This window comes from Xiphophorus hellerii, chromosome 2, assembly GCF_003331165.1.
Source record: "Xiphophorus hellerii strain 12219 chromosome 2, Xiphophorus_hellerii-4.1, whole genome shotgun sequence".
In the NCBI taxonomy this organism is placed as follows: Eukaryota; Metazoa; Chordata; class Actinopteri; order Cyprinodontiformes; family Poeciliidae; genus Xiphophorus; species Xiphophorus hellerii.
In genome coordinates this window covers 19,770,388-19,798,384 of record NC_045673.1, presented here as the reverse complement: position 1 = coordinate 19,798,384, position 27,997 = coordinate 19,770,388, and the positions used below count along the sequence as shown (strand labels likewise).

Here is a 27,997-nt window from a genome sequence, read left to right as displayed (position 1 = left end):
AGGAAATTAGGCACAGCAGCTACAATTTATTCACTCAACCAGACAATAACTCAAATCTCATCCTCTTACAGCCATCATCAGATGTTAAAGCCTGAAAAAAAAATCTGACTTTACAAAGTGTCTTTTTTTTTTAAACAGACAGAAGGACACAAGTGCATTCACATAAACAGATTACAAATTTAAGCTAAAATGGCGCTAAACTGTGGATTTCAGCTGTTTTTATTTACATAAGCTGAGGCTACTTCAGTAAGCGTTCATAAAGTAGGCATGTGATGACAAGCAGAAAAATACATCTGTTCATCTCTTCAAATCTATCTAAATAGAGCTGTACACAATAGAGTTAGAAAACACATCTGGTTACTCTTTTTTTTTTCTTTTCCACATTCAGATATTAACAAGAGTTCAGGCACAGGATTTTGGGGTTTACGTACATTTGCTTATGCTGAGAGAATCACATTCCTTAAAGATGCTGGTATGACGACACGACAGACATGAAGACACTTTTAGAAGACGCATGCAATTACCAACTCGTGGCGGGTTAAATAAATAAGAAAGGTAACAGAGGATAAACAGGAGAAGGTGTTTTCAGTATTGAGAAATGCGAGACTTGAGAATGAGGGAAAAAAAACACACAAAAAAAGAAAAAGCACATTTAGATTTTTATAGAAGCTGAACAAATGGCTCCAAAGTGTAACAGAATATTCCACACAGACTCAACAAAATGGCAGCAGCAAAATCTTTGACAAAGTTTGAGTTCAAGTTAATTCTAGAGGAATAGAACAACAAAAGCAAAGACCCACATTTAAAAGTGATCTATAGGGCATCACCCAGGGTATAATCTGAACCTGAAGGCATTTCTTTTCCAGACAAACTGGAAAAAGAAGAGCTGAAAAGAGGACAGTTTCTCCTCCCACCTCAACCTAAGCTGCTGGCACAAAAGGAATTTGGCAAAAGCTGCAACTTGGACACATATTTGACAGAAAAAGGAACCAGAAGAGGAAAAAAAACCCAAGGTTTTTGTAAAATTTGCTGATGCAAAAAAGAAAAGTCAGTATAGGCACTGAGTAAAACCATCACAATCTGCATTGTGTTTGGCTGTGATTTAGAGGTGAGCCGTTGCAGTCTGACGACATGCAGCAGTTCTTTCTTGTTGACAGTTTATTTTCCGCCCTGCAGGAACATGCCGGGATAAGTCGAGCAAGAAAGTCCAGTGAGGCATGATTCAGCACAAACGCCGCCCTCACATAAACATTCCTTTGAAAGGTCTACTAAAAACCACAGAAATGTTTGATGCTCTAAGTAGAAATGATGCAGTCAGGTGAAAGCTCAGTGGAACAAAGCTTAAAGAAATGTGGGTTGATTTGTCTATGCTTAATAAAGGCCTGTTCATACAACACAAGAACAGAGAAATTTATTTTACTCAAGACTGCAAGAACAAGAATACATCTCTTTTGGGCCAGTACATTTCAAGCTTTACAAGAACTCCAGTACAAAACTCTTTGGAAGTCTTTATAGATCCCCAGCGCCGTCTCACACTCGGTTCATATTTCATACAAAAGACAAGAAAAAAAAAAAAAAAAAAAAAGGAGTTCCCCAGAATATGGATCAAGCACAAATAACAGGAACAGAATGATGTGGTTTTGTTCTTGCAGCTCTGGCTGAGAGAGCTAGTTTCTCTGTTCTTGCAGAGCAAGTTTTGGCCTGGCAGGACTCAGAACACAATGCTTTGGAGCAAAGCATTGTTCAATGCATAGCTTTGCAGAATGCGAAGCAGGACCAAAGGGAAACAGGACGAGGTCTTCTTAACGATTAGCCCAATCTCTGCTGATCTGAGACAAGTCCTGTGTTTCGTATAGCGAGGACTTGTTGAAGAGTTGGATATTTAAAGCTCTTAAGTCACTGCAGACTCCAGCTCATTCCACTCCTCGCTCAGAGCGCTCATCGTCCACAGGCGCCGAGTTCTTCGCACCTTCAACTCGCCGCCGCCTTGCTCAGAGTCCGCGGTTCATTATCTCATGGTGGAGGAAGCTCTGAAGTACGAGAGGAATTTGAAACAGAGGCTCACCACAAAGTACCAGATGTTGCGGGCCATTTGGGACCGGGCGATGAAGATGCGCCAGATGAGAACCACCAGGACGGTGTTGAAGGTGTAGCGGATGTTCCTCAGCCTGGGGGAACGGTCACAGAAACATAAGACTTCATTCAGCTAACCACATAACCCTCATCGTCCACAACATCTTTTTTTCCCCCAAATCTCATGCCAACTTGCGTTGATTTTAAATACATTGAAGTTTAGGGTTTCAACTTGACAAACACTTCAACGAGTATACTATAGCTACTTGTGCTGAGATTTACAAACCGTGAGCTAATCTACCAGGAAAAACTCTCCCCTGATCAGTTTCAAATTTTTGGAAGGTGAACAAATATGCAAATTTTCAATCATGAAAGTCTTGAAATCACACAACACTTTCCAGGAACTAAATTAAGCTGCGTACAGAAGAAGATATCTGTCTGCAGATGCAGGCAGATCCACATCCACCTTACTTGTTGAGGTGTTTGCGCGCAGCAGGCAGCCCTGACAGCTCTTCATTGAGGACATATTTTTTTGTGCCCATGCAGTAATTTTCCATGTACTCTGCCCAGTGCAGCTGGCGCACATCAAAGTTGAACACCTATTCAGGAACAGAAAAAAAAAAGAAATTTATTATTTATAATAGAGAAATTTTTGTAATATAAATACACAAAATGAAAAAAAAAAGATGCAACAATGCAGACTGGTGGGGGATAAATAGGACATATCCACACTGATTCCAACTTATAAATGTCTAAAGACCACAAAGGCTTGTAACAATGTGCTAAATGCTTGCAACATTATTACCCAATATTTTGAGGGTGGGTTACTTTGTTAAAACCACGAGACATTTAGTTTGGTGCTCCTGGCTGTCGAATGAGAGTGAACACCATGATAAAATCTACAGACGTGCCTCAGGCCTTCAGATAGAGGACTGGAGCAACGCATGAGTAAGGTATGTCATTCTAAAAGCTCTCGCACTTGAATCTGCAACAATGAATTCAAGAGATCTGTCATCATGCCATGGTCAGAGGTGTTGAAGGATGAAACCATGAAGGCCAGATTGAGTTTTACCACGGAGTATGACAACCAGGACTTCAGGAATCATTTTCTTTGCACCATGTGTTTGCACATAATGTGTCAAAAACGGAGTTATTGAGAAGACAGGTTTGTCAAACCAGATACAGCATTCCAGGACAGAGCCTCATACCAACTGTGAAACTGAGCTGGAAGCGTCATGGTTTGGTAATGTTTTGCGACAACATGACCTGGAAAACTCATAATCAAAGAATCCTTCATGAATTCAACTATCAGAGGGTGCTAAAAGAAAAATGATACCAATTATATATAAGAAAAGAAATTCAAACTGAAGCACAATTGAACCCTGTAACAATCACATTGATCGAGAAAATACAACAACAAATTCATGTACCGCTCATGTTGCGTTTAGCTAAGATTACCTTCTTATCCTCAGGGCTCATATGGGACAGCAGCATGGCCACGTTGTCCGTGTTCCAAACCCATGAATGGCTGGTGAAATACTCCAGGACCATCATGGCTTTGTGCAGCCGAGTGATTGTCTTCATCATCCTGTGATAAACAATGCGTCAGTGAAAAAGGGGATAAAAAAAAAAAAGAATGAGAGCGATAAATGAACGAAAAGGACAGTTAAAGAAATTTAAAGAGACGGGACAGATCACACGTATGGCTGTTGAGGTGCAGAGGCAAAAGTTCCAACTTCAAATATTTAACATGAGAAACCAGATGTAGAGAGCAGCTTACTGCATTGATTTGACCGAGTAATTTTACAAGTGCTTCCAAATAAACAAAAGATTTATTCAGAATATACCAAGGGCAGCCTTTCACCAAATAAGCTGTTAGGAGAAAATATACAGTGCCCTCCATGCTTTACTGCACTCCTAGAAATGGCTCACCTAGAGTCCTCACTCTTCAGCTCACCTCAAAGCTTTTCTACAGCGGTTTGGTCTGGGGGAAAAGGGAAGGCTTTTCATCTGGTGAACCATGCAAGCATTTCTGTCTGTTCAGTTTTCTGGACTTCTCAAAAATGCAACCATGGATTCCAACAATGTTTTCAAGTGCCTTGGAACAGACACAGGCCCACAGCATAATATTACGACACCATGCTTAACAGCAGACATGAGGTGCTTGTCCACATATTCCTTCTTTGTCTGAAACACTTTGAGGAAAAAGGTCATTTAGGTTTAACTTCATATGTTCACATATCTCTGACTGTATGACAGAAAATGCTTTCACTACCATGTCAAACAACGTGTGAAGAAAGACTCTATTGGCTGCTATAGACAGAGTTCTCCAACTGTAAGCTGTGGAGAATTTTTAACTTTCCATAACATCCTGGTCATTGTATGGGGATGTGATGCACTTAATTCTCATTGAGTCTTGTTTGTCACAGTTCCAGAAGCTTCAAATAAAGGTATTTCTCCAACAGAAGACATGAGGACATTCAGTATTACTTGAGAGATGCCTAAAATAAATTAATATGCATCCATCATAAATTAAGACAATGTCTTCTCCTCTTTCCTGTTTTGGGGAGTGGCAGGCAGAAACAGGCCTCCAAAGTTAAACACACCAGAATAGGAAATTACCACAAAATTTTCCAAGACATTCCAAAGCAACCGAAAATTTAAAAATGCATAATGAAAATAATTCACAATATTTCTTTGTCTTTAAATTAGCACAGAGAGGAAAACTATTTCTTAGCATGTTTCCTCAAACTGTGTAAATCTTCTCAAATTAAAAAGTTTGATTTACTTCCTCTGTTTTTTTAGTTCTATATAAAACCCTACATTTAAGAGGTAAAAAAAAAGAAGGTTTTTATGCATCTTTCCCAGGAGTGCAACTAAGAGTGGAGGCCACTGTAAGATATAAAGTGCCATGAGCCTGTCAACATACACAAGCTGTAGGATTTCAACTTTGTTGCTGCTCTGTAAAATACTCCAGAATTAGAAGCATTTAAGAAAAATTCTCAGCACCTTCAAAGATGAGCTCGGTTTTAATAATCTTGAGTTTTGGAAGAAATGGAATAAAAATTAACTCAACCTGGATGGCTTGTATAAAATAAAACCTTTTCAAACAGCAACAATGTGAAAGCTTTTAGAAATTAGATTTTTAAATTATAAAATTTGACAAATTAAAGGTAGATAAGTGCTTTTAAAAACAGACTTCACATTTTTCATTTGATCTTACCTGCATTACTGGTCAAACTCAACATACTGCTATTTCAGCTGGATTTTTGTTAAATTATCAGTTGTAACTTATAAGTTGCGTATTCTGCCTTTACTTAAAAATACAGGAGAGCTTAATAATAATAAAAAAAATACTAATAATAATCACAATAGTAATGTGGTTGGCAGGATTTCTTCCCCATTGACATCAAAAATCAGAAACTGCCTACTGGATTTATTCTGCACAGAACAGGAAGACAGCTTGCATCTCCTTAAATAGCAATAATTAGATTGGCCTTATGCTGATTCACTCTTCTAAATAAACGTCTATGCGTCAAACCCAATAAACGATTAACACTTTATGCATCATCATCTTCCTGGTAAGTGTAGTAAATCCAGTTGACGTACTCCAACTTCATTCTGTGTTAATTAAGCGATCACAATTCAAGCAATGATCATTTAAATAGGAAATGTGCAGAAAAGAGCCTTAATTGAATCTGATTCATTCCGATTCAGCCAGTGTTGAATTAGATCTGAAGTTAGGCGTGTATAATTTTCACTGAAGTGCTGTCAGTTCAATCAATTTAACTAATGGAGGCTGACTGAAATGACTCAGATTCTGTCAGTGCATGCGATTGATTGGAAGGAAGCTTTAAACATGCATGAATGACCAGCAAACAGTGGAAAGGAGAGCATTATTTGCCACTAATGACAAAGCAAATCAGATTCAAGACGCACTTCCAGAATTGAAGCCCACTGCTGGTGCAAGCTAAACTCATTTCAGACACCAAAGCACACTTCAGATTGTAAGGAGTCAATTTCCATGTGCTGACGTTGCCGTTCAGTGGCACTGTGGAGCTGTCCGCTTTTTGGATTAGTCAAAAATAATTTAATTTTGGAGACAGATTGGGTGAAAGAAGTGCGAGTTGACAGCCATAATAAATGAAACCATCTTTGAGTGAAGGGTAGGCTTGCATAGAACCCAAATTATGTTGTCATGACGACGTTCAGATGACACCCTGAGATCAGGTGAAGAAGACGCTTTAGAAGTTTTATATTCTCTATAATCCAAGTTAGAGAAATCAGGAAGGAATGTGAAGAGAACCTGAGGTGAAGTGGGGAGTTGATTGGCAGTAGGAAGAGGACTATAAAGTGTGGGAGGGGTTTGTGGCAGATGTGATCTTACCGGGGCTTGTGGCCCATCAGTGTGAGATAGCCGTCATACAGCAGGGCCGGCAGGGTGTGGCTGACTGTTGTCCAGTACTGATTAGTAAAAGAGTTGGAGCGCAGATTGACATTGGGCCTTCTGAAGGCCTGCTCTAGGGGATTGTTCTTGAAGGTCATGTTTATACAGTTCTCTGTAGGAGAGAGATACACACATGACGGGACATGGAGGACACAGAGGATGAGATGAAGAAGACGCATTTCCTCCTTTTAGAAATAAAAGCCAGTCCTGATTGTCAGGTTGGTCTCTGCCAGCCTGCCACTTTTTGCACCATCACATGAGACTTGATCTAGTTCCAACGTGAATCTGCAACACTAACAGCATCTCTGCCCGTTTTACAAGTCAAACTGAGCAGAGCTAATATTTTAGACGCTGATGAAAACAAACTTGAGCACCAAAATGCAAAGAGTGTAGAACCCACAAGCAGCCTCTTTTGTCCCTGAGAGCCATGGGTTATACATTCCTTGACGGCAACTGAACTTCACAGAAGCAATAACACACACATCAACACTGCAGCTACGATGTTAGGCATCTACACTAGGAAGAAAGTGACAGAATAAAGCAGCAAAAGGTGTGTGTACGTGAAGTTACTATGACCGTTAGAAAAGCACAGCTACGGCACATCCGAGCAGGCGACTATGACGAGGTTACCTGGGCTCTCGTCCAATCAGCCTGAGGTACATATCATACAGGAAGGCCGGAGCCTTGTGGCTCACGGCAATCCAGTACTGATTGATTAGGTGATTGGATGTGAGATTAACATTGGGCCGACGGAAGGCCTGTTCGAGGGGGTTCCTCTTGAATGTGGATATTACATGGTACTCTAAGAAGAGAAGGTTGTTCAACACAAGTGAACAAGGACCAGCGTTAATGTGTTTCACACATTCTGGCTTCAGACCTGAACAAAAAGATATACGCTAAATGAACAAGACTTGATTCAAGTTCATTCTGACCTGAACGAAAACAATATTAAGCTGCTAATATATTAGTTTATTTTTAAAAGACACCAATATTTTACAGATATACCCTATATCTAATACCCCTAAACAAAATTCAGTGCAACCATTTGCATTCAAAAGTCAGCCTTGTTAGTGAAGAGGTTCAACCTAGGTTTAATTTAACATGACATCCAACAGACATGTGGAAAAAGGTTCTCTAGTTAGGAGAGTTCAAAATGTAACTCTTTGCCAACACACAAAAACCTCTGTGTGACAGGAAAATAAAAATAAAATACACACCACCCTGCTTGTGGTGGCAACATCATACCATAGACAACAGCCCTCTACCTACAGCCAGAGCTGTGATGGACTGAATATCAGTAAAATGCTCTGCAGCTTGTGGAGGCAACAGGTATGAATATTTTTGTGAGGATCTTGAAATAATCAGCAATAATTTTCTGGGTTGACGACTGTTTTTACTGCTATACACAACTGCCAAAAAACAAAGCAAACAAACAAAAAAGAAACATGTAAATGATACCTTTCGTCCTTTTGCTTTATTGTTCTTTATAGAATATTTGACAATACTCAGTGGAGCACGAAGTGTTTTCAATAGGAGCAAGAATTTGGATGCACTTTGGATTTTACATTATTTCACAGAAGATTAATGTGACTCTTAAAAACTCTGAATAATTAGGATCCCATAACCCAGCAGCCTTCTTAGTAAAAGGAGACTGTTCAAAAAATAGCTTTCATTTTTTTCCCCCTATTCCTTACTATGTCTAGCACAATGTAACCTCATACATGATGGATAGAAAATGTGTATATCAGTTTGATAAGCCAAGAATCAGAATCAAATCTATACTGCAGGTAAAGATTCATAAACTGACCTCTAGAAAAAAACCAAGCTTTTATGACCCCTACTTTCTGGGCCTTCTATAAGAGATTGAGATATATATATACACATATATATATATATATAAATAAATAAAAGAAAGTTTTACATTTTCTCCTCGTTGTGTTTGATGATGCAAAAGTGTAGTTATGACATATATAGAAAACACCAGATTTCATCCAGACCCATAAGTTTATATTAATCTGTTCTGAAACTTGTTTTTTTTTTTTAATGATGAGCAAAAAAAATGTTTCCCATTTAGGTTTCCTCTGTTTGGAATTCAACATGAATTTAATTTAGTACTTTAGTTTATATTCCTCACTGAACAGTCCAGTGTTTAAACATTTGAAACTAAATCTATGTCAGCATATTCTCAAACACATGGGAAAAGGTAGTGGACATGCAATGCTAACATGCACTTTCTGTGCAACTCACCAATCTAGTAATGGATTAGCATAAGCTTCTGGTTTAGGTGTGGAAGGCAGTGGATTACAAATTACAATAAGGTTATGCCATTAGAGGCCATATTTAATGACAGCTTCATTATTTAAGGCTTCACACAGGCTACTTTAGAAGTAAAATGGTATATAAACACATCATACCGACTTCGCCCCAGCGAAACGGGTTGATCCCACCAGTTGTGCAGTTATACACCAGGATGCTTCTAGGCCTGCAAAAGGAAGCAACTACTTTATTGTAATTCATGTGACTAACAACCTAATCAGATTATACAATAGAAGTGGATGATTTTAAACCTGTTGACTCGTTGTGATCCAGAGAACCAAGCTGCCGCTAGAGTTGCATTAATGACCACATCTACAGGGACCAGGTCAGCCACGGCATCATTAGATGCTCTCATCGTACGCAGAATCCCCTTTCCAGCCTGAAACAATGAGATGAAATGATCTTAATGCGAAAGAAAAAGGTATAATTAAAAAATATGATAAATTATTGCTTTGCAGATTAATGAAGAAAGTTGATGCGGCAATTTGAGAAGGTGAAAGTCAGGACTCCAAACGTCGGCTCATACGTTCCTCCCAACAGGCAGAGACACTTTCCAGGAATAGCGTGACAAGCACTCTGAGCTTGCCACATTGGCAGGATTCATTGTAATTCACCAGAATGAAGTACGACCACAAAAGTTGTTTGAAGTACTAAGTCCTATTTGTCTTGGTTCTGTCAGACTGCCCCACAGAGGCTGTGTCTACAATCCAGTAGCTTGATTTCATCAGAGTATTAATGTTTAAATGAGCAGTAAAGACGGATTTCATTGCAAAGTGTCTTTCAGTGTCCTAATGAAGCCCTATACTAGTCTGATGTAACCAATCACACAACTGAATTTTGACATTACGTCATGTTTTAATCCAGCAAGTGCTTTTGCAAAAAGTTTTATTGATGCCTTATTATTTAATAAGAGCATTGATTTTATTACTTACTGCGATGAATATTCCACTGGGTCCATTAAAGTTGTCAATCCAGCCCTGAGAAATGGATAGTATTAGAACTGAGATAATTAAATAACTACATTTCTTTATATGCAACTAATTTACAATAGGAATTATGGATATTGTCTTTTAATATGAAAACCATTTCATGTAGGGGAAATAAAAGATAATATAGGAGGAAGCTGAATACATCCTCTTTAAAACAAAAAAGATCTGGGAACTGCTTGAGTGACAAATCCTTAAACCTTTGCTCTTGAGTCATTAAATAATGCTTTTTTACTGGAGGTCTTACATTCTACCAGCAGCGGCCATCAGGATGATCCCTGCTTGGACTCACTGCATGTGTGTATAGACAACAAAGGCTTGATCACCAAGATCTTGACAAAGCTCTGAGGAAAAGCCAGGCCAGAACTGACACCGATACCTTCTTTATGCACAAGTGACATCAATGGACAACATTATGTTTAAGCTACCAAAAAGCTCTTTTTAACTGCATATTAGCTTTTCTGACAAGCGTTTTTAGCATTTACTTGTTCTTTGACACAAATTAAGAGTTCTTCTGATTGATGCTAGTCATCTCCTTTGATAACTGATACATGGCTCCTTTTTAGCCTTAATTTATACAATACTCTAGTAGGTTAAGAGGTTTTCATAACGTATTTAAATTTAAAGCAGAACGAGCGTCTCAAATGACTCACGGGGAACGGCTCTTTCCAGCTGGCGCCAACAATTGAGGGTCTGATGATGGCAACATTGAGGTCTCCAGCCTCCTGCTGCACCAGATACTCAGCCAAGGCTTTGGTGTAGGTGTAAGTGTTGGGGCGCTCGCCAATAAGCTTGGGGGTTAGTGTTGCTACCAAATCGTCGTCCATCCAGCTGAAGGCAGAGAAACAAGACTTACCTGGGATGACGTATTGAGTTTCAGTTTCTAACATCTAGGAATTCTAAACGCACTAAGAATAGTAATGGGGGATTAAGCTCAACTACCAGAATTATGAGGAGAGTTATATTTTTCTTAAACCAAAGGAAAATCAAAAATGCTTCTTTGGTTTGATTATTAACTTTACACGTTTTACAAGTTAAATCTAATCCTCTATGCCTTGGTCTACTCTACAGAGAAGATTATGTACACTGTTGCTCTAAAATAGATGCAAACACACTGGATTCATGTATGTAAACATGAATCCAGTTTACATACAAGATTCATTATGAATAATTATCTAATATCCCACGCCCTTGTACCTAAGCTAATAACAGCAATGTTACCTTTGACTCAACAGTCAAACTTTATAAAAAGCTAATTTATCTTTTGAGCACAATGAAAACTACTGGCTTAAACTCTAACTTGACCTGCTAAACAGGTTCTTAAAATTATTATTAAATGCTTCAATGCAATGAGCAAAGTTGCTTTTAAAACATCTGCATAGGACAGAAATGGGTTGAGAGCTTATAAATAAGCTTAACATGGAGAAAATAAAACGGTTTGAGTTATGAGGTACTTTAAACATGCAAAGAAAGCCACTTTGCACCACTCTAAAAATAAACACCAACACTAAGCCAGAACAGAAGATGGGACAAAAACAGAGAAAAAGGCATTTGATAGTATTCTGTACAGTTTTGGCATATCCACCCTGAATGCCATCATAAAGTAACTCAGCTTATCTACATAATATAGGTTTACTAATGACACCATTCTCTCCATTCATCAAATTTAATCTTAAAGTTGCACTAATATATCTGAAAAGCAGTTTGTAGTACCGTCAACTTTGGTGCTACAAAGTAAAACAAAGATAAAGCTGGCGTGTTCACAGCATCATGGACTTTTGACAGTCACACAGTACATTCCATTTTGCTTAAATCTGCAAAATTGTGCATAAATCTGCTGTTTGGAAACTTACTCAAGAGTGTCAAGGAGTTTGCGGTAGTTTACAGGAGGTGGGTACACGACTTCCTCGATGACCTCTCTGTCACAGTGGGCGTAAGCTGTGGAGACGTGAATAAAGATCTCCAGGTGCTTCATCCTGTGGGCCAGCGCCAGCATCTTTTGTGTGGCCAGGACATTCAGCTGGATTGCATCTCTAAGACACAGAAAACAAGCGTAGGCAGAGATTCAAGCATTTTCACTGAGTTTTAGTTTAAAGACCGGGAAGACTGACTGAAAAATAGAACATTTGCAAAAAAATAAATAAAAAAAAAAAATTTTAAATTATGAAAAGTCAGTTTTCCAAATAGAGACTTCACCATACAAAGGAATAGTCAGCTATACCAACATCATTCAAGATCTGCTCAGGCTTTAAAAATAAAGACTGAGAAAGTAAAAAGATGTAAGATTTGTAATGGCCAGCTTGTTGCTTTGTTTCGATGACATTGTCAATTCATGCCAACCAAACATATTTAGAGCCTGAATATAGAACACCACTCCTCTTCAAGGTTTATTTATGTCCAAAATAGATGTGGAATTGTTTTACACAAACACAATGTGATGTAACCTCTGTTCCTAAAATAGTAATTAAATCACCACTTATGACACAAAGGCAAAAATATATATATATATTCTGAATGCTGACATCTTCCTAAATGTTGTAGTGTTTTTAGTTTTTAAGAGAGAAATCTGAAATTGACAAAATATGCATGAGCTGTTAAACTGATGACAATCTAAAATCTGTAACAATATTCACATCTGTGCATCCTTAACATGTTTGAGTGTCACCTTACTGAGGATCAGCTAGGGGGCTTGAGGCCAGATATTATACAATTATGATTGTAGTAAAAACGCTATAACATGCACTAAGCTACACGCTAAAAGATTCTTCAAAAAAATGGAGCATTCTTATTTGATGGAAACACAGAATTAGATACAACTGTAATAGCTAAACGAAAAAAATATATATGTGAAGTCACAAACTAATGTGTCATTGTGTCTGGTTTGCAAAAATCAAAACATAGTACAAACAATTGTTAGCAAAAAAATCAGCTTTTTGAGACCACTAATTGGAGGAAATGTCTTTAAATAGGTATACACTCAGTTTCTTCTAAAGATTGTATGGGAAGTAGAGCTCAATAAGCAGCTGTGTCTTAAATTCAGCAGAAAAAGCAAGGCGTGCCAGGTGTTCTGTTTCTGTATACTGCAAACAGAAGGTACGCTCTATCAACACTGGGCTGAAAAAAGTCAAGCCTAGAAAACAGTTGAAAATTACACAGAGTATTTGCCTCATGAAAAAGTAAAAAAAAAAAAGAAAAAAGATTACTCACTTGAGCGGTTCATTGAAGCGGATTGTTGCGGCACAGTGGAAGACGATGTTGATGTTTTCAACCAGGATGCTCTGATCCTCTTTGCTGAGATCGAGCTCCAGTACTGTGAGGTCACTGTTCACTGCTGTGATCTTCTCTGCAAAGTCTGGCTGCTCTGCTTGCAATTTTTCAAACAACTGAGACAAACAATGAAATGTTAGAAATGAAATGCTTTACAATAAATAAAGTTTATTATGTCATCAAACAAAACAAAAAATAAAAAGCTTAAGGCAAAACAGATTATAATGACAAAACTGCATTTTAAATGTATACTGTGATAAATGAAAAAAAAGTAGAGCAAATGTCCTTCAACAGACATTGCAAACAAATATTTATACTGAATGAAAGGACAATATTTGACCTACATGTACCCATTTCAAGCTCCGAAATGTGGAACACTTACATATAAAATATGTATATTTTATGTACATTTGTTCATTTTTATGGCATTGGCTCAAACCCAAAAGTTGGTTTCTCAGAAAATTTCAATGTTCATGTAAAAATAAACACATTCTCAAGTATATGCATACAGTTTTTGGTTGCCGCTCCTTTTGCATGAGTCAGCTTGTAGCACTAAGTTGCTTCAAATGTTTTTTTAGCTCATTTTGTTGTTGGCTTTGGCATTTCACCTGATAATACTCTGTAAAGTTTAAGTCTGGAAGTTTGTCCCTAATGGAGTCATTAATCCTTTATGCAGTGTTGTGACATGCCAAATCCTGCTTTAAAATTAAATCATATTCACACAAGGACTTTGCATTATAATCTTCTCAAGGCTACAGTTTCCCCCACTGCTTGGTCACTTCTTTCCTACCACACTTTTTCCTTCCACTCAACTTTCCTTTATTGTGCTCTGTGAATATCGTATCTCCCAGTGGATTACCCACTATGTGCAGGGCATCAGTGAACCAGCAGTCTGGGGCCTGTACATTTCTGTATTATTTCTTAGTCTTGTGTAATATTTTAAATTGAGAAGCATTCTGATAATTGTATTAGCTGTAATCCACAATAATTAATTAAAAATAATATTAATTAATTATAAATTAGAAAAATAAATACTTGAAACCTTTTCCTTAATGAAACCACATAATGTAGACATTTCTTGAATTAAATTTCTGAAATAAAAAAAGTTTCCAACAATATTAATAAAAAATGAATGTTGCCGCTGGTGTTGACTAGGTTTCAAATAATTTACTGTTCTTCTGAATTTATCCGCTTTTCTGAGTGTTAATTTTAGGTGCATGTACCTTTCTCCTTAAGCAAGTCTTGCTAGATATTGCGAAACTTTTGATGAAAACATCTAAAGTCATCTTTCTACGGTACTCCTGATCCTGTGATGCGGCCAACCTCATCAGTGTCGGCTATCTTCTTAAGAAAGAGGAAGACTCAGCAGAATTACCCTCAACCTTCACTTTAAGCAACTTACAAAAGCGCATTCAAAGCTGACCTCTAAATTTCTATCCCGACTTATGAGATGTGCAATGCCACAGTTCTGTTATAAGGTTTTACATTCTGATTATTTAAAGTACATAAACAGAGGAGATGAGTAACAATAGACTATATAAACTATGAAGCAGTTCAAGGAGAAGTTTCCACTATAATCTTAAACTCAATAAGACTGTGTTCATGTATTTGGACACAAACAAGTGTAACAGGCTTTTCAGAAGCTCCTCAACTTCCACACCTCTGTGACAGCCATTCATTATCATTCCTGAGCATCCAGCTCTCACCTTGCAGTTAATCATGTCGGCTACGCGGGCTTGAGGGCTCTGCCCAGCTTTTGACCTAACCATTACGTAAACGGTTTTGACCCCAGGGCAGGACCTCAGCAGCTTCTCCAGCAGAACCTTTGACAACAAACAAGAAAATGCATTTATTTATCTTCAAACTGAATTTGGAACAAGAATTTACTCTGCGTTATTCAGATTTTATCCAGTAACATTTATGCAATTGTTGGAATTTTAATGAAAAATAATTACAACAATCAACATTGCTAGACTTTAAGCGCTAAACTCTGACTGGACCACAGCTACAATCCTGGATAAAGGGTCGCCATATGACGTATAGATCATTTTTATTTTCTGTGCCTTTTCTAATACTCTATTTTCTATTATCTTGTTCAGGCAGCTGGTGCCCTTCTCTAGCAGCAGACATGGGATATTTAGTCCACCATTTAGTAAAAAGTTCTTAAAAAGTTTGTGTTATAAAACGAAAAACCTTTTACATCTCCATTCCTATAACATAAGAGTCATTTTCATGATTTACAAGATAACGTGCATAAACTGACTGAAGTTGTTCCTGGCCTATTGGAGCATTGCGTAAGTCAGTACTGATCCCATTTTTTTTTTACTTTAGTTGACATTATTCAGCTAAAAGTAGACCAAACCACTTAAAAACATTTGTCAAAGGATTAAAAAAAAAAAAAGAAAAACTTCCTGACATCATTAACATTACGTTCTTGCAACTTCGCACACATGCACTGTTCAGCTGGCAAAAAGCAGAAGAAAAGAAAAACATGTCTTATTTTACTGATGCTGGAGAGACAAAAAACAGGACTTCCAAGCAGTAGTTCACAAAGTTCAGCCACATTTCACAAGCCAGCTAAACAACTGCCGTACCTTTCCCATGAAGCCTGTTGCTCCAGATATCAGCACATTTTTCCCTGCATAGTATTCTGGGATGTTCACCATGATGACGGGAAAGCTGCCTTGGCGACTTCCTCAATGACACTCCACCTACACGATGAAATGAACAGATAAACACCTCAAGAAAGCACTTCTTAGTAGAGAACAGAGAGGTAACCCACTGCTTTGCGGACCCAATGTCAAACATAAGGCTTCGAGGGATTGCTGAAGGTTGTCAAAGGTTGCAGAGAGTGGAGTTATTTTTATATGAACCTGCTACACTCTGTCAGCAACACATAGCTGGATTAGGGACAAATTTTTCAGTCAAGCTTCATATCTGAAAAAAAAAGCCTGAATTTCCCCCCCAATCCTTCCCTAAATCGAGAATATTACAAAACAAAACATATGACTGACATTGCATTCATGTACAGGCGCGTTTTCAAATGTACTACTGTAAATGTATATGGACATTTAGTATTAAATTGTTTGAACCCCCAAAAAACTCAACAAAAAGACATTTTAAGACTGTTAAAATATGCAGTTTCTGGTGTAGAATAATTTAGTCTGCACTAAAATGTATTCTTTAAAAGTAAAAACACTTTAGTTGCACATGTTTGGGACATTGTTGCTCAGCATTTTGAAGGCAATTTGCCCTGTTAAAGTGGGTATAAACACTTTGGTGATATCAAATGTCGAAGGCAATGAGTTTAAAGAGGGAATTAAATAGGTATCAAAATAATTTGGCATTAGCAATTCCAATGTACAGAAACTAGTCAACAGTTGGAGGAACTTCAAACCACTGGAAACCTGCCCAGGTTTGTACATCCAAGCAAGTTCTTCCAGAAAGTAGACCAGAAAATGATAAAAGAAGTTTTCAGAAACTCTACAATACCGTCACTGGACTTGTGTTAGGCTCTTGCTATAGATGAGCAGTCAGATTGAACCAGAATCAAAGATCAGAACTTGAACTCATTGAGATTCTGTGGGACAACTTGAACTGGGCTAAACATATAATAAAGCTGAAAATTAGGAGAAAGGCAAGCTTTCCTCAGACAAATGACACAAACTGATAAATAGCTACTAGAAGTTTCTCTCTGAAGTAATTGGGTAAGAGCATACATTAACAGACAGGGTGCCTCAACTTTTTCCTCAGTACAAAGTTTCGATTTCTTGTTTGTTGAGAAGCATTAGTTTTGAGTATTAAGAAAAAAAAAGAAATTTTAATTAGTTAAAGATATAAACAAAATAGACATCAATAAAGGAACATTTCTTTTAAAAAAACAACTTTCGAGTGTTCCGATTTTCTTCATGACTACACCAGAAACTCCACTCAAAATAATTTCTTTCAAAGTCTGAAAACAAATCGTGCGCTTGCCACATTTTTATCCAACATGTTTGTCAAAAGACAAAAACAACAGCAAATACATTTCTTTCGAAGTTAAAAAAAAGACACTACAGTTTCATCAAAACCTAAAAAAAAAGAAAAAGAAAAAGCTCATCATAAAGCTTATCACAGCAGCTGAACACTGGCAGTCAAGCTTGGAGCCCGCTCTGACATTAAATGTAAATATGAAAAGGCTTATCAGTGGGATTACATTGGATTTAAAACACAACCACTTCGTATGTACAATTACAGGTTATTCTGGAGATAAGACATCTAATCATTTACTGAGGAGACTGCCTTGTGCAAATTGGTGGGGCTGAAGTGTGCCACAGCATGTGTTCAAACAAAAGGTAAGGCAAACCTCCGAAACCAAAGTACAACCACACGGATTCATGGAGTCCTTGTTTCCAGAAGGAAACATGTCTCCAGTCTGGCTCTGAAATTTTACTTTATCTAAAAACTTTGTTTATTTTTAGGTTCTATTGACCTTTTTATTAGATAGTCTCCGTGGAAACTCAATGTTATGTCTATTAAGAAATCTACAAAGAAAGACAGCAAAGCTATCACGCCACACAACATGCAAGGGAAAAGTTCTTTGAGGAAATCATAACAAAAACATTAACAATGCTCAAGGTTTATTTGCAACAGTTGACGGGCTCGCAAACCCTCCTGTGACTGCATCTCCTGAACTCCAATTTGACACAACCTGGAACAAATTTGCCAACTACTTTGCAGAGAAGTTTTTTTTTTTAAATTAGAGGGTTAATCTGCAGAAATTCACCAAATCCAGTATCAAAGATAATGACCAAAAATAATAAATACAGAAAAAAATGACTCCAATTGAAATCCTAAACTATAGAAATGTAAAAATATTTCTATGTAAAAAAATTCTACATAGAAAATTTTCATGAGCCTGAAACGATTTACTAGTCTGTTTAAATTCAACAATGCACATGCGTCTTAAAATGGAAGATCATCAAAGCATTGACTTAGTCATTTAATTCAAGTAGTTATGTGGAAGGGGAAAAAAGAGGTGGTAAAAAAGCTGCTGAAACAAAGGCTAAAACTGCAGCCTTGAGATGATTGAAAGAAAAGTACCTTCAACAATTTTGGGAAAATTTGGACTTTAAATGCACTTTTAAGAGATATCTGGAGTCCTAAATCCAACAAATTAGAACTTAATAAAAAAGGAGAACATCTTCCCACCACCACACTCATTTGAAGGAGGTTGGGTTATAATAGCTTCCTCTTCACAGTTCAAGCTCTCTTGTCACAGTTCTCGCCAACATAAGTATGCTACTCTGTTCTAAAACGAGTGCGTCGACTTCTCCATTTGACGCAGGTCTGAATTTCCGCATTTAATTCCCTTTTGAATACCAAATCTTTTCACTTTTATCTACCATCCATCATTTTTAAAGCACTATGAGCGTTTGTCCTGTATACATCCAGCATGACAGGCTGCAGAGCAGTGGGAGATAAAACTAAGCAAATTGTGTCTGATAAGTGACTGTGACATGAGATTGGTTTTTCGGCTCCAGTGGTTATAGTTAAACGGTTAGCACTCTGCTATTGCATTCGTTTTTAAGAATTACATTTATTTACAGAACTTGATTCATAAAGCAGCACTGTTGCATTGCAGCAAGAAGGTCCTGGGTTCGATTCCCGGCCCAGGGTCTTTCTGCATGGAGTTTGCATGTTCTCCCTGTGCATGCATGGGTTCTCTCCGGGTTCTCCGGCTTCCTCCCACAGTAAAAAAACATGACTGTCAGGTTAATTGGTCTCTCTAAATTCTCCCTAGGTGTGACTGTGTGTGTGCGCATGGTTGTTCGTCTTGTCTGTATTTGTGTTGCCCTGCGACAGACTGGTGACCTGTCCAGGGTGAACCCCGCCTCTCACCCGGAATGTAGCTGGAGATCGGCACCAGCAACCCTCCTGACCCCACTAGGGACAAGGGTGTTAGAAAATGGATGGCTGGATTCATAAAGCAGGAGAACACCACACCACATGAAAACACATTTTGTTTTTATTTACAGTTTAAAATAATAAAGACTTTTTTGGTGGTTCTAAGAAAAGGTCTCATGTCAAGTCTGTAGTGTAACGTTAATACATCATAATAATAGTTGAAAAGGTGTCAAAGTTCTCATCTTGTCTAATTTTTCTTGTAATTTTTACTGTAACAGTTGTAAATGTTTTCTATACTACAACCTCCTAAATAAGATCTATAAATACTAACCTTTACTCAGACTGAAGTTAGACAGTTTCCTTTAAACAGTTAAGTACATTTTGAATAGGACATGTCTGCCAACCAACCATAAAAATCCACTAGACTATGTAAAACATCACTACAATGCATGCCAAAATCCCATCCCACCTTTTTTTGATTTTTATATTTGAGAAATTTCCCCTTTTGTACAGTATCTTCAAAAAGCTAAGGCAACTGATGCAACCTTCCAGAGTTCGTAACATCTGAGATTTAAATTATTAATTACATAGGAAACAGTTTTGAAACTAGATACATTTTGTGCAAGTTTCCTCCACTGTTCTGTATGCACCGCTTCTGCTCCTGAACAACAGTGGATTATAATTACCCAACAAACATTAATTATTAGAGAAAGAGGGGACATTAACGGAGTATTTCATGCTGCTATGACAACAGCTCTACTACGGGCTGCGTAGGCTTGGTGACTCTTGCGGAGCAAAGCGAGAAACGGCTCTGTGGTCCCCAGCACAGTTGAAAGCTGTGGATGAATCGTTTGCTGCATCGCATCGAGTGCCAAGCGGCTCACTCCAGCTGAGCGCCTGTCAGAGCGCTGCTGCGACCACAGCCAAGCTGAATACACAACACTCAGTCGAAACAAGCTAGACAGCAGGCCTGAATCACAACAGATACTTTTTGTTTGGCAAATAACAAAAATAAAAAAACAAAAAACGGCAGATGTTGGGCCAATATCAGAAACGTTTTCACTTAAAACATTTTGACCGTAGAGCCTTACTTTTAGGAGCTTAGCAATAAATGTTTCCTTGGTTTTATTCATGGTGCAGCAAGCCTTTCAGCAAACACCACCATGTTGCCACAAGTGATTCTTACAGGATAGAGTAATTGGGGCCTGCCCATAGCAATGCATAAGGAGAGCAGTACTGACTTGCGAAGCAAGTCAGTACTGCCTCCATGCATTGCATGGCAGGCACCTATTATTCTACACCCAATAGAATGTCTCTTTATTTATATCTTTATTTATTTTTCTTCCATCACCGTTAATGCGGCTCGTACCGCTGCATGCACCCCCACAAAAGTGGTATCAAAACGTGCGGCTCGGTGCCGAGAAGGGAGCTATTATTTTTATAAGGAATCGGACTTACGATGGCGACGTAAAAAGCGTCAAACGAGCCAAATTTCCAACTGCCGAAACGCAGAGCCTAACTGACACCAACTGCCGCTTTTTTAGAGTGAGAAATGAAGAGAATTTTTGACCACAAAATAATTTTGAAATCGCCCTCATGCCCACAAATATTGCCCAATTGGTATCAAACTCGGTCATGACATCGATACGCCTGCCTGCTCCGGTAAAATGTTTTCGAAATTTCTCTAGGGCTTACGGTTTTCTGTCAAGGTGCTTCGGAGCGAAATCATGCGCCAGGATAACTGACGCTCTCCCAGGTTCACTTCCATGTATTTCTGAAAAATTTCTGAGCTCTGCATGCACCATTTTTGTCTTATCACTGCAATTACTGTGAGTGAGCTACAAATATGAATCGCGGTACTATGGAAGACGACAAATAGCCCTTTCATAAGCTTCAAACGGTTTTCCAATATGTCTCTCGGTTCCTGAACGGCAAGGAGTTGTTCGGACTGCTTTTTCCATGTAAACCAATGGGGTGTCTCACAAAGATACAAATATTTTTCCACCTCTCTGTGTCACACACACATGACAGTTAGCAGAGGATTGATAACCATAGCAATGGAACACAGGAGGGGATTGGCTGCTGGTTAGGACTACAAATACGCATCACTGTAGTTCTAATCAATACTCAGTTAAAACAAAGGGCTGAGCAGCCATTTAGAACTACAGGCTGTTTTGGCGAGTAAATAACGGATTTAACCCAAACATTGTTAGACATTTTAATTAGTGTGATCATTTAATATGAAGCTTATGTTTTTTTTCAAAATAAAAGCCTCAATATCCCCCTCAGGTAAAAGCACCGCCGTAGGCGGTGCAATAATATTAGCATGCATTATATTTTTCTCTCAGGTTAGGGAACTGCCTTGCGCAGCAAGGCAGTTCATTAGCATTAGCCTTTTACCTTAAATAAGCTATTAGCTATTTTCTTACTTATTAGCCATGTTTAATATACTGAGTGCAGTAAGTCAATTACAGACAACATTCTAATGCCCTTCTAATGTCAGAACTACAAACATGGTGGAACTGTCAGTTACTACAGAGGAGGACTGAGCTGGCCTTTAGAACTACTTGTGTTTTGGGCATTGTATAACTGATTTTACCCAACCATTGTTACACATGGGTTTAGTGTGGCAATTTCAAATTAAGCTTAATGAAAATTTCAAAATAAAAGTCTTGAATATTTTTACATCATGTAATTGCTATTTTTGGCTTTATTTGACTTTTTCATCCAAAGCACTGTTACACATGATATTAGTTTGGCCCTTTGAAATGAAGCTTAACAAAAATTTCAAAATAAAAGCCTTGAGAAGTTTTACATCATGTAATTAGTCTTTTGAGCATTATATAACTGATTTAATCCATTGAGTGTTATACATGGGATTTGTCTGGCCCTTTGAAATGAAGTTTAACAAAAATTTCAAAATAAAAGCCTTGAATATTTTTACATCACATAACTGCTCTTTCGAGCATTATATAACTGATTCAACACAATGACTGTTAGACATGGGATTAGTTTGTCCCTTTGAAATGAAGCTTAACAAAAATTTCAAAATAAAAGCCTTGTCCATTTTTACATCATGTAATTAGTCTTTTTGGCTTTATGTGACTTTTTTATCCAAAGCACTGTTACACAATGGAATACTGTGGGCATTTAATATGAAGCTTACTGCAAATTTCAAAATAAAAGCCTCAATATGCTCCTGAGGTTAGTGCACCGCCGTAGGCGGTGCAATAATATTATTCTGCATTATCTTTTTCTCTCAGGTTAGGGAACTGCCTTGCGCAGCAAGGCAGTTCATTAGCATTAGCATTTTAGCTTAAATAAGCCATTAGCTATTTATTTGACTTATTAGCCATGTTTTTTCTACTGAATGGAGTAATACCATTATAGAAAACATCCTAGTGATGTCCCACATGCTAGTGACAGCAATGATGCTAACATTAGCATTTTTGCTAATTTCAGCTGATACACTTACTTTATCATACTGAATGGTGCAAGTACATGTTAGTCAACATTCTTGTCATTCTCCTCATATGATTGCAGCTTTCTTTAGCATTGATGCTAATTGCTAGCATCAGAACGCTGGGTCCAAACCGACGGGCACACTTTGGCAGGCCCCGGTTAAATTTCTTCAGGAATTTTCTAGTTAAATACATATTTTTTTTTAAAAAAGTGTGTAGAAAGGCTCAAAAGTAGTCACCCGGCTCTCCTTAGGTGAGGCGACATACTGAATATATTTCATGTGCCATGTTATAAATTTCCATAGCATCCTCTGCCCGTCTGCATCCAATTTCCTGAAAGCTCAGTTGCTCTTAGTGCTCCTGAATGCATCACTTGTCCCCTTCTCATGAAATGAGGAAAATTCCAGAGCGTAGGGACTGTTGATTGAGTTTTGGAAAAAAGGCAATGCAGAACAGACAAGCAAGAAATCCTGTGTTTTCAGCGTCAGCTGATGGGTTAATAGTTCGGCGACATGTTAGTAAAGTAAAATAACTCTTGACATTCTTTGTTGGTTCTACTTGATGCAAACAAACTCGACTTGTCGTGGGAAGTGAGCCTGTGCAAGAGAGTTTGTGAAAAGCTACACAAACTGCTAAACTGGCAAGAATAAACTAAAAGGTGAGTAGTTTGACCCAATTAGGTACACAATACAACTGTATGAGAAGAGTTTTGATTGTAATCCCTGCTGTTTTTTAGGATGATTCTGGAGATTTGGGGAAATTATACAATTTGAAGTCAGTCCTTTGTAACTGTATCCCACCCAGTTTGTGCAACTCACCAGCACCAGTGAAAAAAAAAGTCCCACAGCATGATACTACCACTGATATATATATATATATATATATATGCATTTCAGCATTTTATAGCAGATTCTTTAAGACTATGCTCTAGTTAAACCATTCACACAATGAGGTTTTTATTGAAATTTTATAAATAAAGCTCATTAGAAAACATCTTTTTAACCTTGAAGCTCAAATTTTTAAATGTTTGGATCATTTTAATGATACCCTTCATTTTTTATGCTTTAAGACATGCTTTTCCTCTGCATTTCTTTTTTTCTGCTACACTCATCACTATGATAGTTATTTTGATAGTTTGAATAATCCACACTGTCGTCTAAACACATACAGACAATACCTGGAATAACGAGTAAAATTGGGCTAATAAAAATCATGTTTTAGAGTTTCATAAACAAAGATATAAATATGCAGCTGTAAGAGAGGAGGTGACACACTATAGTATTATCTATTAATAGGTAGTGGAAGAAAGTAACACTTTAGTTTTCCTGCCTTCAATGCTCTCCATCGTGTTCAACCTGTTTGCATAGCTGACAATTTCACATTAGTGAACATGAGGGAACCGGAGAGAAGAACTACTGTCCCTCCATGCAACCCAGTTCTCCATTAACAAAAGACAGAATATTTTAACAAAGCAAGTTGTACGCGACGCTAGAAAAGTTCTCTATCCTCAGTGGGAGCCGTCGCTGTAGCAGAGGTCAGGTTAAATGTTAACTGTATAGTTTGATCAACGAAAGTTAGGAATTTTCTGCCTGCACCATTTGTTGGATGATTATGAACATTCATTTAAAGATAATGGAACAAACAGCTTTCATCAAACATTCAGGATCTTTCTGACAATCTGAAATCGGCGACACATTCTCTAGCTAGACAAGTACATCTGAAGAGAGAGATCTTTGACAAATGTCAATAATAGCTTCAAAACACTGGAGAGAATGTGGGAGGACATGAAGGCTTTCATTTCCTAGTGTAGTAAGTCAGAGAACTGAGGAGGACACAGTCATTTTTCCAAAGTATTAACCAAAATCCAGTTCATGTCTGTTAAAGATCATTTGTAGCAGATACATAAGATTTTCAAACTTTTCTCTACTATGATAACCCCTTCTCAGCTATTACTGGGATTGAATATGCCTTCTGGAAAACATTCCCTCAGATATCACAAGATCTTTGCAAATCAGAGTTGTAGAAATACAGCATTTGTGCATTGTTAGTATACTGTGCAGTTTTTTTTTTGTCAAGCATTCCACTGTGGGTGTGTACTCATAAACTAACAAGGTGTAATGTGTCTGTGGCAAAGACTATTGTTATACTGTGCAGTTGTAGCTCTCACTCTCAATGCAAAACATTACGGTTACAGCTAGAGCTTTTTTCAGCGCTCAAAAGTTTTAACTTTACAGAAAACAGTAATTGATCACTGTTTAAAAGTCATAAATTAGGTACGATTTCAAACACTGACTCTTAAAAACTGCTGTTTCTCTTCAAGGTTAAGGATACTTGGCACATGTACAATTATCTCTAAAACATTGAGGAAGAAAGATGGGAGCGGGGCCAAGTTCCTAACCAAACCCTTCTGAAAATACTTCCTTGTAATCTTCATGAATTTTAACTATAGCATTGACAGAAGAAACTGTGTCAACCTGTTAGAACAGAGATCTCATCGTCACAGAATTTTTGCATGACTCTGTAAACCTGTAAACACCAGCTTGTGCATATAGAATTTGTATTTACATATTATATAGATAGATCTCTCTCTCTCTACATTTACATAGATATACATGCATATATATATACACATATACATATATATATACATACATAGATATATATACATAGAAATATCAAACAAAGCTGTAATCTGTAATCTTAGGCCAGCCCAGGACCCAGCCAGAAACCTTTGTGCCCTTTGATCAAGTGTCTGTGAAAGAGCTACAGTAGCTTACAGTCAGACAGCAAATTGATCCCTGATGCTTTATGGATAAATAATTGATGTGGTATAATGCCTAAAGTGGCCACGTGTGGAATAAAGAGTTTGTAAATAGATGAGAGGTTCCACAAGTAGTCTCAGGGGAGTGATTCCACCACTACAAAGAAAAAAAAAATACCGAATGATTGTTTTAATTTGAAAAATAAATGCAGGAAATCTCAATGTGCCATTTTAAAACAGGGAATGTTCTGCTTTGAAAAACAGAGCAGTGACAGCTAGGCCAGTTACAGGCACAAAAAAGCACTTTGAATTTTAGGTTCAGTACAAAGAATAATTTTAAGCGCTTTAAGATGGACCAAAAAAACTAACATACAAACCGGACTTTTCTCCAGCTCTATGGAGTAAAACGGAAAGCTGATTTCAAGCAAAACTGTCACACGAGGCAGTGTGTTGATGTGTGCAGTACAGGATCTTTGATGGTAACAGTTGTATTAAAATCATCTCCGCATTTAAACAGAACCAGTTTGACAAGGCTTGTCAGAAACCACAATTCAGAGTGCCACCACCATCTGGTTGCAGGTGCGGCTGGTGAGGAGTGTTTAATAATAAAATGTATATTACGCTGCAGATCTGCATTGCCTTTAACTCAGCCTTCTCCATTTAACCTTCCAATATACAACTTATTATATTTTCAGAATGGTAAAAAGATGCAAGATTTTTGTATGAAAATGAAACAACTTTAACCTTAATGTGCTACATTTAAGAAGCAGTGGGATTAGGTTCTGCTTTTACTTAAAATAAACATTTATTTTTACTCAGGGGTATCACAAGGTGAAAATCTCCCAACTGATAACACATCCATCTACTTCAGTTCTTTGTGATGTCACACACAAAAAACCAAAAAACTAAAAGCTGTCCCATCACAGCCAATTGATCACTGATTGAGCAATACAGAGAATGGCATGTTCCCTGTGAGAATGTCACGAATGTCAACCTACTCTCCCTGGTTCCTGCTACAACAGCACATCTTTCCAGATGACTGGAGCAGACTTGCACTACAGGTCAAATCGCCCTCATGATGGCAATCAGAAATTCTGTATTTCTTAAGCAGTTTGATTGCCTTATCTTGTCTCACGGTGCTCATCCGTTTGCTTTTTAAACATACTGCCATTGATTTCAATGAATTAAACTTAATGTGACTGACAAACACAAAGCAGCTCTTAACTGAAGTAGAATGACAAAGGTGCAAGGCTTTTCTATGCGTTTTAACTAATAACTGAGTAGTGTGCCACAGTCAGGTGAGTCCTAAATCTAATGATCTGGCATACATGCAAAACACACCATTGTGTTCGTGAAATTGTGGTAGCAGCCTTTTGCTGTGGGGGAAACTTCTCCACAGGGGAGACAGGAAAGCCAGTCTGAGAGGATGGCTATACCTCAACAAGTTTGGCAAAAACAAACATATTTTGCACAAAAAATTTTTCTCTAGATGTGACAATGTGGTAGAGTCGTACCCCAAAAAGACCTGCAACCAAAAGTTGATTCTACAGATTCTTGACTGAAAGTGGCTGTATTCAAATGTGTGCCAATTTAGTCGACATGCCTCTCACAGCATTTTAGAGTTGTTGCTTCAGAAATCTGACATCTTTTCAGCACCTTGGTAAATGATGGAATCATTCTCGATGTATAAAAGGAGGACTTTACTTACGCACTACAGGATAAAAATTTACTAAAATTTCGAAAATTATTTTTTTCGAATTGTAAATTCGAAAAAAAAAAAAAAAAAACCCCGCAAAAACTGCAAACTGCAAACAACGGATCCCGTGATTCTCATTACATACAGCTACGCAACATCCTCATCACGACCAAAACTCGTTGTCCCATTTCTACCGCTTTTAACAGCCTGTAATCACATTACTCCAAACTCGGGAGTGGCGAAGAAAACTCGATGAGCTGAAGCTAATTAAATGAGCACCGAAACATCGAAACCAATTATATCTTCCTCATTTCGGTGAAAAAAAAAATAGTAAGAGTGGAAAAAAACAACTGAAAATTGAGAATGTTGCTTAAAGCCAGCGCAGCTGTGACTTCTGCTAATGTGAGGTCGACCCTAATAAAAGGAACTCCAAATTGCTCCACATATTTGCGTATTTCCCACAGCGTAGTATTTTAGCCGCCCCTCCCTCCTATTCCTCCTGGCGCATCTTCTTCCTAAAACACGCTCTGGTAGTAGCGGCGCGAGGCATTTAGCCCCCTGAAAACCGGTAACAAGTGTTTCAGCCCCCGATGAAGCCGAAGCTGATGGCGGCGACATGTAAACCATGTACGTACCCAGAAAAAAACGGGAGGTCGACTTTTTTTCCTCCGGTTGGAAACGTGGTGTGATCCGCGAAGAGGCGGAGTAACAACGAGCACCGCTAAGAGGCAGATAGAGTAACCAGACTCGGCAGGAAGCTTGCAGCATAAATAAACCGCCGTGACGTCACCCGGCAGCGGTGTCCGACGTAGATGTTAAGAAGAAGATGTCTCACTCCTGTTTGTTTTATTCACAATCTGTTTCTCCGAAGCAAAACTACAGAGGCCTCAGCATCTTCAACTGAAGTTTGATTTACTATCTTAGACAGAAATGCGATGAACAAAAAGTTAATTACATAACCACGTTGTATTTTTTTTTTAAGCTAAAACCTTTATTTCAAATATCTTAAAAATAACCAAACAGGTGGTTGCACTGAAAAATAGAAAATATCAGGATTTAAGACGAAATTCCAACCAGTCCCCCAGCCCATTCGTATCCCTTAAT

The 27,997-nt window shown here is 37.9% G+C and overlaps 1 protein-coding gene across 2 annotated transcripts; it reads right to left on the bottom strand.

Annotated features, from left to right (window-relative positions):
- Window positions 1-2: 2 nt before the first annotated feature.
- far1 (fatty acyl CoA reductase 1) lies at window positions 3-27,657 on the bottom strand. Of its 2 annotated transcripts, none has more exons than XM_032586784.1 (13): window positions 27,529-27,657; window positions 15,684-15,800; window positions 14,796-14,912; window positions 13,030-13,205; window positions 11,676-11,855; window positions 10,476-10,653; window positions 9,769-9,813; window positions 9,088-9,215; window positions 8,935-9,002; window positions 6,461-6,632; window positions 3,532-3,661; window positions 2,545-2,672; window positions 3-2,168 (listed from the first exon to the last, which is right to left on the bottom strand). In XM_032586784.1, the coding sequence occupies exons 2-13, from the start codon at window positions 15,753-15,755 to the stop codon at window positions 2,009-2,011; spliced, it is 1,554 nt and encodes a 517-aa protein (XP_032442675.1). In that variant the 5' UTR covers window positions 15,756-15,800; window positions 27,529-27,657; the 3' UTR covers window positions 3-2,008. The 2 variants fall into 2 exon arrangements, with proteins under 2 accessions (XP_032442675.1, XP_032442668.1); XM_032586777.1 differs by lacking the exon at window positions 6,461-6,632 and adding an exon at window positions 7,151-7,322 and having other exon boundaries at window positions 1,990-2,168.
- Window positions 27,658-27,997: the final 340 nt, after the last annotated feature.

Coding starts and splice junctions, on each gene's coding strand:
- far1 (XM_032586784.1), bottom strand. CDS start 15,755: ATGGTGAACATCCCAGAATACTATGCAGGGAAAAATGTGCTGATATCT. Junction 6,633..8,934: donor GTTTCGCTGGGGCGAAGTCG/GTATGATGTGTT, acceptor TCTCTCCTACAG/AGAACTGTATAAACATGACC. Junction 2,169..2,544: donor GCGCGCAAACACCTCAACAA/GTAAGGTGGATG, acceptor CCGTTCCCCCAG/GCTGAGGAACATCCGCTACA.